The sequence below is a fragment of the Gambusia affinis genome, linkage group LG03, assembly GCF_019740435.1.
Source record: "Gambusia affinis linkage group LG03, SWU_Gaff_1.0, whole genome shotgun sequence".
NCBI lineage: Eukaryota > Metazoa > Chordata > Actinopteri > Cyprinodontiformes > Poeciliidae > Gambusia > Gambusia affinis.
This window is the reverse complement of record NC_057870.1, coordinates 15,606,797-15,616,865: the sequence shown is the minus strand read 5'-3', so window position 1 is coordinate 15,616,865 and position 10,069 is coordinate 15,606,797. Positions and strand designations below refer to the sequence as shown.

The 10,069-nt window shown below is 38.5% G+C and overlaps 2 protein-coding genes across 3 annotated transcripts; one reads left to right on the top strand and one right to left on the bottom strand.

The window, feature by feature from the left end:
* Positions 1–697: 697 nt before the first annotated feature.
* srrd (SRR1 domain containing) lies at positions 698–2,625 on the bottom strand. Of its 2 annotated transcripts, XM_044112570.1 has the most exons (7): positions 2,451–2,625; positions 2,332–2,378; positions 2,159–2,199; positions 1,744–1,937; positions 1,553–1,651; positions 1,120–1,271; positions 698–1,035 (listed from the first exon to the last, which is right to left on the bottom strand). In XM_044112570.1, the coding sequence occupies exons 1-7, from the start codon at positions 2,478–2,480 to the stop codon at positions 768–770; spliced, it is 831 nt and encodes a 276-aa protein (XP_043968505.1). In that variant the 5' UTR covers positions 2,481–2,625; the 3' UTR covers positions 698–767. The 2 variants fall into 2 exon arrangements, with proteins under 2 accessions (XP_043968505.1, XP_043968504.1); XM_044112569.1 differs by having other exon boundaries at positions 2,332–2,625.
* A 483-nt stretch (positions 2,626–3,108) lies between these two features.
* Positions 3,109–9,660, top strand: tfip11 (tuftelin interacting protein 11). The gene is made up of 15 exons (XM_044112543.1): positions 3,109–3,253; positions 3,707–3,912; positions 4,537–4,702; positions 4,808–4,964; positions 5,060–5,187; positions 5,302–5,463; positions 6,085–6,276; positions 6,413–6,592; positions 6,700–6,834; positions 6,918–7,021; positions 7,234–7,402; positions 7,498–7,741; positions 7,870–8,012; positions 8,867–9,026; positions 9,171–9,660. Exons 2-15 carry the CDS (start codon positions 3,707–3,709, stop codon positions 9,515–9,517), a joined length of 2,493 nt encoding a protein of 830 aa, XP_043968478.1. The 5' UTR covers positions 3,109–3,253; the 3' UTR covers positions 9,518–9,660.
* The last annotated feature ends 409 nt before the right edge of the window (positions 9,661–10,069 follow it).

Genomic DNA, 10,069 nt, shown 5'->3' with positions numbered 1-10,069 from the left:
CAGGTGTCTGTTAGCATGATGTTAACAAGGAAAGACATCAACAGGAATTGCTGCTGCCCATGAATCTGGGAAAAAATATAAGACAATATCCATCATTTTATAGTAAAAAAATATTAGCAACAAGTAGAAAATCTTTAAGATGGTTACCAACTTTTATTGGAGGTTACCCAAGTAAATTCACTTGCAGGTGGGTATGAGCGGTCCTCAAGGAACCTGTAAAAAACCTTGGTGTTAACTCTCACATGTCTTGGTAGGCATGTTAAGTGGTAAGTGCAACAATTAGAAAAAGGCTGAAAAAGTAATACCTCAAAATGGTCTTCAGTATTTAGCAATTACCCTGTTTAATTAGACGCACTAGTTCTACACGTACTTAGAAGAGATGCTAATATTTGTGAAAATCTGCATCCTACGTATCTGATATTTAGAACCCGGTTCCTTTCAAGTTAGCTTTTGCAGAAAATGTTGGTAGTCAGAACTTCACAGAATGGAAATAATCTTTTTGGTAATGCTACTGCAGTTCAACCAAAGAAAACATTCAGATATATGAAAGTAGTTAATAATAAACAGAAATAAAACACTTAAAATAACAGGTATAAACTAACCCAATAAAAGTAATTATTGCTAGATGAAACCAAACCTTAACTAAATATGTTCCTCTCTTTTCTCAAAAATGCCTCAAAATAAACTTACAATGATGCTGATCTGTCAGATTGAGTATTTATTTTAAAAAAGGTGTATAAATGTTAGGCTTGAAAAAACACCCGTTGTTAGCTAGGACTTATCACTGGAGAGTCTAAGACGGGTGTTTGTTTCAGTATAATTTCTAAATCTGAGCAATGTTGGTATTGTGGTTCAGGTGAGTCAGTCCACGTAGATGAGGGGAGTTTGTTCAGTCGCTCTGAAGGAAAAGTGATAACTGCTGTATCACTGAAGACGTCTATCAGACGGGAAGGACAAGGCAGAAGTCTCTCTTCACACAAATCCACAGCTTTGCTGATGTAGCTGTAATCCTGCTTCAATTCCCTCTCGATGGTCCTGCAGGCAAAAGAGGAAAGAACGTCATCTAATCTTAGCCATGATTTCCAATATGGCCTCATTTCATTCATTCCTGGTACACACCTCTCTCTGATGCCGCTGAAGCAGTTTCCGATGATTGTAACCAGAGACAAACAGTGTGGGTTCCAGTTTTGCCACAGCAGGTTGTTGTAAAGAGCTTTTCCACAGTGCATTAGATAAAATAAGGTGGGCTTAGAGGCCAGACGCTTCCCCTCCTTCACAATACAACAAAATAAGACATTGTTTCTTCCATACAAATGGTTATTATTAAGTTATGATAAGGTCCAATAGCTGTGAATGTTGATGTCTGCCTAATCTACTACTATTAAAGCATTGTCATAAATTACAGGCTAAAATAAATAGAAAACATAGAAAACTGACTGGACCTGTTTGATTAAGCTAAGTAGTGAAATATAATGTAGCTACCTTTAATATACATCTAACAGTGAATCCTAAGTCTGAAAAAAATAAAATGCATAAGCAGCCAATAACTGACCTCATTTTCTGTGAGCACAGTCAAACCCAGCTCTCTTAAAATGTCCTTTTCTGTGACGGAGAATGCAGGATCATAAAGAGAGCAATCCTTCAAGGGAATCTACACAAAGAAAGAAAGAACAGCATACCATCTTGGATTAAACACCATTTAATAAATATAAGGCATAACACAGATGAAATTGATTCCCTCACATGTTCTGCATCCAGTAGCAGCAGCAACATGGCCAGCTGGTAGCGGGCTGAGACACATGAAGAAAAGGAGCCGAGGCCATAGCACACACACTCCTGCTGCTGGCGTACTGTCGCCTCTGAGTCCTTGTCCTGCTGGCCTTCAGTCTTCAGACTGTCTGAAGGTCTTGATAGGGATGTTGAAACTAGAAGCTGATCTAAAGACAAGATTTTCATCAGGCTGCAAGCAAGATCCTTCAATCAGGGACTGACCCTGATAGACGTTTCATACCAACTAAGCTTTGATTTGTGTTGGTCCACTTTATGAAATCCTCCAAAGCACACTTAAGTTTGTCATTGAATGTGACAATATATGAAAAGGCTCAAGGGGTACAAGTACTTTTGTAAGGAACTGTAAATAGTTGTAAACTACACTTACTTTTCCACTGTTGCCAAATCTCTTCAGCTCTCAGGTCAGACCTATAGGAGAAGAAATAAAAGCAGTTAAAAGTGTGTGAAGGTAATCTGCTGAATTTAAAAACTAACTTTGGAAAAAATTATTCTCAAAGACTGAGGATATTCATTGGGTTGTAGTCGATCTTCATTTCTTACACTGTGTCTCTGATCCGTCTGACAAGTTTCTCAACATCCAGCTGCTCCTGAAGACATACAGAGGGAATTTGTTGGTGAGATCGAAATGTCCTGGATGCACCTTTTCCCCGTCGAACTACCTGCCACTCTTCTCCAGAATCCGACGACATTTATATATTACTATGCAGAAATATATGCAGGAATATCATGAAAGGTATATTATATGATGCATATTTTTATTGAAATCGTTGTCTGCTGGAGAGCGTATACATGTCTATGGTGGAAAGCCGCCAGCACGAGGGATTATTTTGAGAACAACACAGAAGTTCCTTTTCCGGGGTCACGGTATTTTTAAATCAAAGGAGGCGCAAAATAACGTAGTGTAAAATATTGTGCACAGATGCGAAGTAACTAAAATCAATATAATTTTCTATATTAAAAAGTAAAGTAAAAAAAAAAATCATTTATAGAATGTTCTGAAATATAGACCCAGAATACTAGAAATTGTTTATCTAATATGCAGAAGCTGAATATAATATAATATAATATAATATAATATAATATAATATAATATAATATAATATAATATAATATAATATAATATAATATAATATAATATAACAGGCAACATTCAATCTTTGATCATTAAAAAATATATATTTTCGTGCTTCTCAACAGAGTAACTGAAGTAAAAATATAAAAGAACAATCTAGTTGTTAACGGTAAAAACATAACTTAAAACGTAAGTCGGGAAACAGAGACTTTTGTTTTGTTCGTATTCAAGTCTACGCTTTCGTTATGTACAAGAATTGACGTAACACCAGTAAACCGGAAGTATTTGGATCTGCTAAAACGATCATTGTCGTTAGCGGAATTGTTTCTATTTTCTAATATAAAAAAACATGTTGTTGGTCTCGAATAAGAATATTACATAAACTTTAACGTGAGTATAATAAAATAATTCAATGTTTTACAGTTTAAATTGTTTTAACGTACAGACGTATAGATTATGTCCCACATTAGGTTTTGCTAGTTAACATTAGCTTTCACGTCGCCTAATTGCTCTTCATTTGTCGTCGCTAAATAGCAATGTATATATGTGTATATATATACATTTTTAACACTTGTCTCTTTTGTTAATATTTTATTTATTGTGGTTAACTATGAGCAAATTGCTGCTACAAAAATAATATCCTATTTGTAATCCTAGTTGTTAGTCTGAAGCAGTAAGATTGATATTGTTTCTGAAGGGAAACGCAGTCTTTTCTGACACTTTTTACACAGGGACAAGATTTTTTCCCCTCAGTTTTCAACCACAAGTTTTGATAACCATCAGGTCACCAATTTTCACATATTCTTCTGTTTTGTTTTTTGTGTTTTTTGCCCCAACATTTAGATGTCCATGTCTCACCTTTACGGGCGGAGGGAGGAGGAGGAGGAAGGTGTGGAGATAGAGAGCTTTGAGGTGACAGACTGGGATCTGGCCAATGAGTTCAACCCGGAGCGTCGCAGGTTCAGGCAGACCAAGGAGCAGGCCACCTATGGGATCTGGGCCGACAGGGATTCAGATGAGGATGAGAGACCTAGCTTCGGTGGCAAGAGGTAGTGGCATCTATGCCCATTTCTGTTGACAAGTAATAATAGGTTCAGTTAATGTGTTTTCTAGAAATATTAATACCCATGGCCTTTTTCCTTTTACATTACAACCTCTAACCTAAGTACCTTTAATTTAGTATGTCAGACCAACACAAAGTGGAGATCTGGTTTTATACAAATAAAAATCTTAAAATGTTGTTATATTCATTTACTACCTAACCCGTTACTTGTTGGTTTGCTAATGTTTCCTGATGCCTTCACAGATCAGCTTAATTCATGTTGACATTAATTATACACAAATAGGCTCTATTTGCAAATAAGTTGACATCTGAATTACATTTTTTACACTAGATTTGATTTAGTATGCTGAATACAAATGTAGCAAGCAACATTAAGTTGGCCTAGCATGTAAAAACTTATTAAACCTATTAAAATATATAGACATTTAATGTAACATTAGTAAACCGGAAGTTCTTGGATCTGCTAAAACGATCGTTGTCGTTAGCAGAATTGTTTCTATTTTCTAGTTTTAAAAAAAACAATTCGTGGTTGGACAAAATGTGGAACATTTTTATTGATCTGATACATTATTCAAGGCACTGTAAATGGTTGTGACATTTTTTTCTCCAGGTCTAAAGACTACACTACTCCAGTGAGCTTTGTGAGTGCTGGTGTGCGTAAGACTGCAGCTGAGGAGAAACAGCAGCAACAAGAAGGAGGTTCTGATGACTCTGATGATGATTCCCCTCCAGCACCTCCTCCTCCACGTGCGACGGCTCCCAAAAAACTTCAGATGGTGAATTTATTTATGTCTGCATTTTGTCCATTTGCTAACCATTAATTTAAAGAAAATATGGGGAAGAGTAGCAAGACCTTCTTTTAAAATGCTTTGTTTTTCTAGGGTACTTTTGGTGGGAATCAGTCCCAAAGGTTTGCAGGTGGCATACAGTCTGGTAAAGGCATTGGAAACTGGGAAAAGCACACCAAGGGAATTGGACAGAAACTTCTGCAGAAAATGGGTTACCAGCCAGGAAAAGGCTTGGGCAAGAATGCTCAAGGTGGGTAGAACTGACAGTGATATTGTCTTGTTGTGTAATTTTGTTTACATTTTGCAGTTGAAACTTTAACATGACGTTCTCTGCCATTGCTGCAGGTATCGTGAATCCCATTGAGGCCAAAGTTCGTAAGGGAAAAGGAGCAGTCGGTGCTTATGGCAATGAGCGAACTCAGCAGAGTCTTCAGGACTTCCCCGTGGTTGACTCTGAGGAAGAGGAGGAAAAGGTAAACTACTGGAACAGATGTCACTGTTCACACTTTTCCCATTTATGTCCACTATTGCTTTTGCTTTTCATAACTTGCAGAGCCTCTTTAACGTTACTTGTTTTTGTTTTAAAGGAATTTAAGAAAGAGTTAGGCCAGTGGCGTAAGGATCCGGGTGGGACTGCGGGAAAGAAGAAACCAAAGTACTCCTACAAAACTGCAGATGAACTAAAAGCTAAAGGTAAAATGGCTTATCGGAGCACACCGGCATCTGCAGGAGAGCTGGCACAAGTCAAGGTATGTCAATGTCTTAGATTGGATTCCTTCATATATGTTCACCTGGATTACACAACCCTTTTGGGGGAGTTGGGCTATTGTGTTTAAGCTTAAAAATAAAGCTCCACTCACATTTATGGCCCTCACACACCAGGGTATTTTGTAAAGTATGCACCCTTGCATACTTTACAAGGGTGCAAGGGTACATTGTAATATATTAATTATGTTGTAATATAATACAATATAATTAAAGTATTATATTGCATACTTTAATATAAAGTATGCATACTTTAATATAAAGTATGCAAGATATTACTTTAAAGTAAAGTATGCAAGGGTGCATGCATTCTTACTTTTTCAGGTATGGAAATCATCCTTAGTTATTCCTCTCCTTGCTCTTACATCATTGCTAGCTTTGAATGGTTTTATATGGATTCTTACTCATCAAATTTAGAAAGCAGGATTTTTTTGTTTATATGTTAGCGAATGAGTCATACATGTCACAATGTTCGTTTTTCACTGGGCATACTACCTCTGGAACAAAATGAAGAATTTGGGACTGAATATCTTGAACATGTGAGTCCATTGAAGCCTGCTATTTAGCGTTTTAAATGTAATTTTCCCATGTTTTTCCTGGTTTAGGTCATAGATATGACTGGCCGAGAGCAGAAGGTTTACTACAGCTACAGCCAGATATCCAACAAACACAGCGTTCCAGATGAAGCCCCACCAAACTTGGCCACTCGCGATCAGAAAGGATCTGGCTTTGCTCTCCCTGAGCTCGAGCACAACCTGCAGCTTCTGATAGATCTCACAGAGCAGGACATTTTACAGGTGAGGGGAAAGAGTGAAGTGCATTCAGCAAGAGAAAGGCTTAATCTTCATAAAACATTAATAATCTGAGGTACAAATGTAAGAGTTACCAAACGGTTTCTCAGCTTCATTTCTTTCCCTGGTGTATGTTTTGCAGTCCGCCAGGCGTTTGCAGCATGAAAAAGATGTGGTTGTTTCTCTGAGCCACGAATCTCGAGCCTTGCAGAGCCGACTGGACACAGAGCAGGATGCCATTAAAAGAATGGAGACTGTGTTGGCCTTGGTGGAGCGATTTCCTACGGAGGAGACGGCGCCGGGCGAGGGGCCAACCCTGCAGGTTTATGTTACACTGATTATACACTGTAGAGCCTCTGTCGTCAAGCATTTTGAGTTTTATAGTTCCAACCCTATTCTTTTAATCACTTCTTCTTCCTCTCTGTTCAGGAGTGTGCTCGTATGTTTGAGACCCTGCAGACTGATTATTACGAAGAATACAAGACAATGGGACTGGGGGACCTGGCTGTCGCTGTTGTACACCCGTTACTCAAAGAGAAACTCTCCTCCTGGGACCCTCTCAAGGTATTCTTCTACTATCATCATAGCTGAAGAAAACGATGACATTTTTAAGTGGCGCTGCCAACATGTTTGTCTGATATTTTCAGGACAGCTCATATTGTCTGGAAGATATTGGTCAGTGGAGAGCAATCCTGGAGTCCCAAGACATGCACTCCAGCGGTCCACATTCAAACATGGATCCATACCACAGGTGATTTTTAAACAAAAAAGACAGACTCAGATGTGCCTCGTGAAGAATTTGTACCAAACAGAATTTCTATCTAGTCATAATTGACCTGAGTTTCTTATTAATTTGGGGCTTTTAACAAAGCATTTAAAACATTATTCTCTTTTTGTGGGTGGAGTAATCACACTATATTTTAGTTTGTTTGTAAAGTGTCTGATGTACGTTTATTCATCCAGACTGTTATGGGAGGTGTGGATCCCAGTGATGCGCTCCTGTGTGTCCAACTGGCAGCCTCGACTAGTTGGGCCAATGGTGGACTGTTTGGATTTGTGGGCCCCTCTTCTCCCCCCGTGGATCCTGGATCAGCTGCTGGAGCAGATGATCTTACCCCGACTGCAGCGAGAGGCAAGACGAAGACCGTCTCACATGATTGTGTATTCTCCCTAATATCAGCATCAGAAGACAGATATTAAGAGTGAACTTCTTCCTTGTTGAACCAGGTGGATAACTGGAACCCTTTGACTGACACCGTCCCGATTCACTCCTGGATCCACCCTTGGCTGCCTCTGCTCCAAGCCCGCCTGGAGCCTCTTTACCCACCAATCAGGAGCAAACTGTCCAACGCTTTGCAACGGTGGCATCCAAGCGACGCCTCAGCCCGCCTCATCCTGCAGCCATGGAAGAATGTGTTCACAGCAGGCGCATGGGAGGCCTTTATGGTGAAAAACATCATCCCTAAACTAGGTAAGTCCTCAGGGATGCTTGGGACTATGTTTGGCAAATCCATTAATGAATGTGTACTTTGCTGCTCTCTGTTTTCCATTTGTTGTGGCTGCTACTAATGGTAGTCTCTCTTCTGTGCACTATTGAAGCCTTGTGTCTGGAAGAGCTGGTTATCAACCCTCACCAGCAGCAGATGGAGCCATTTCACTGGGTGATGGACTGGGAAGGCATGCTGTCCCCCTCCAGCCTGGTCTCGCTTTTGGATAAAAACTTTTTTCCCAAATGGTTGCAGGTTAGTGAATGCACTTGGAATAAAACCGATCTTATGGAGACATAAATGGATCATCTTCAAGTCTGTACATTATCAAGCTAATTGTGTAGTGAGGTGTAAGTAGTTTAAATAACATTAAGAAATTTGGAAATTTCAATATATTTTTCTGGACTATGATTTGTTTACAATCAACGATAATTAAACTCCAATCAAAAAAGTTTAACTACCAACACAGACAAACAAAATAAATTTTATTCTACAGCTGTAAATGTAATTGTAAATTTAGGAAAGGAAATTATTGTGAAATACTGCAGAGTAAAATAAGCAGTAGGGCAATTCTGGAGTGCTACTTTCATATGGCATCATATTATTATTATTATTATTATTATTATTATTATGACATTAAAAAAAACAAACCAGAGTGATGGGTGTAAAATTTGTCTTCTGCACAAACTTAACAGCTCAGCACTATGACCTTCCTGGGGAGGAGACATCAGAAGGAACTGATCAGCCAATCAGAAGTGGATCTGAGATCATATGAGGGACACCTCATGTTAGACATCCTGTAAAAAAAAGCAATTGTGCAGATTTGTTTACTTATAACGAAATCTCAAAGTTTCAATAATATAAAGAAAGTTTTACTTTAGTATATTAACCAGTTATTGTTTTTCCTTCAGTCATTTTACAAATATAATCTTTCTACTTAATTAAAAACTGAGTGATATTTTAGGGATCCAGGAGTGTCACCTGTAGGAATAGGATGCGATTTGGTTAGACCGTTGATTCTACAATTTTATTGGGATTTATAGAAAAGCATTTCTAGTCAGTAATAATATGTTAATAACTTTAATGTTGTGTATCTGTGTTGGTTAAAGGTGCTGTGTTCGTGGCTGAGCAACAGTCCAAACTTTGAGGAAATTACTAAGTGGTACCTCGGCTGGAAAAGCATGTACAGCGACGTCTTGTTGGCGCAGCCACTCATTAAAGAGAAGTTCAACGAAGCTTTGGACATCATGAACCGAGCAGTGTCTTCGGGTATGGGACATTGTCCATATTCCTTTAAACTATGTACTGAAGAATCTTAAAAAAGTTGTTTTGCCTTAAAAAATATTTTCTTGCATCTCAGCTTGTCTTTCCACTGAAACCTATTTTAACACTTGTTCACTTTTGCAACCACAGGGGGATACATGCAACCAGGAGCAAGAGAGAACATTGCATATCTCACACAGACAGAAAGACGGAAGGACTTCCAATACGAAGCGCTGCAGGAGCGCAGGGATGCTGAGAGTGTGGCTCATAGAGGCATCAGTACTGGTGTGCCAACAAACTTTAAAGATCTCATTCAGACCAAAGCAGAGGAGAACAACATCGTCTTCATGCCCTTAGTGGGCAAACGGCATGAGGGGAAGCAGCTCTACACATTTGGACGTATTGTGATCTTCATAGACAGGGGGGTTGTGTTCGTGCAGGGGGAGAAGACTTGGGTTCCCACGTCTTTGCAGAGTCTCATAGATATGGCAAAGTGAACTTGGACAGAAGAAGCATTTGGTTTGTTGTTTATAAAGTGATTTAAAAAGTAAAGCAGCTTTTTCATGTAACTTTAGCACAGTGGTTATTTGTCATGTCTATAAATTTTTAAAATGTCAGACTAAATAAAAAATAACTACCATTCTATTTTTCTTTATTTATTAATGACCTCTCTGTTAGAATTGACATCTCTTCAATGCAACTTTGGACTTTTTATGGAAAGACGATGTGAGAGTTTGATCCTTCAATCCTTTTTCTCCAAGTTTATGACAGTAATGTCAGATTCAGCATAAGCCAACTCATTACTTTCATCATTGATGCAACAATAGTGGGAATTGTCTAATAAGAATGGAGCATCCTACAGTAAGCTGACATGGGAAGAACTACTACATCTCCCTCAATAAAACCTAGACTTTAGAAACAACACTGAGCATCCACAGCATTAACTGGGAACTATCATAGGAAGCTGGAAATTCAGAACCAAATATCTCAAAGCGTAAATGCTGCTTTCCAAATTTTAGTTAAGTGTTACTTTGATCATTCTCACTAAC

Coding starts and splice junctions, on each gene's coding strand:
- tfip11 (XM_044112543.1), top strand. CDS start 3,707: ATGTCCATGTCTCACCTTTACGGGCGGAGGGAGGAGGAGGAGGAAGGT. Junction 6,593..6,699: donor GCGAGGGGCCAACCCTGCAG/GTTTATGTTACA, acceptor CTCTCTGTTCAG/GAGTGTGCTCGTATGTTTGA. Junction 7,742..7,869: donor AAACATCATCCCTAAACTAG/GTAAGTCCTCAG, acceptor GCACTATTGAAG/CCTTGTGTCTGGAAGAGCTG.
- srrd (XM_044112569.1), bottom strand. CDS start 2,480: ATGTCGTCGGATTCTGGAGAAGAGTGGCAGGTAGTTCGACGGGGAAAA. Junction 1,652..1,743: donor TGCTACTGGATGCAGAACAT/GTGAGGGAATCA, acceptor TTCTTTGTGTAG/ATTCCCTTGAAGGATTGCTC. Junction 1,272..1,552: donor CTGTGCTCACAGAAAATGAG/GTCAGTTATTGG, acceptor TGTATTGTGAAG/GAGGGGAAGCGTCTGGCCTC.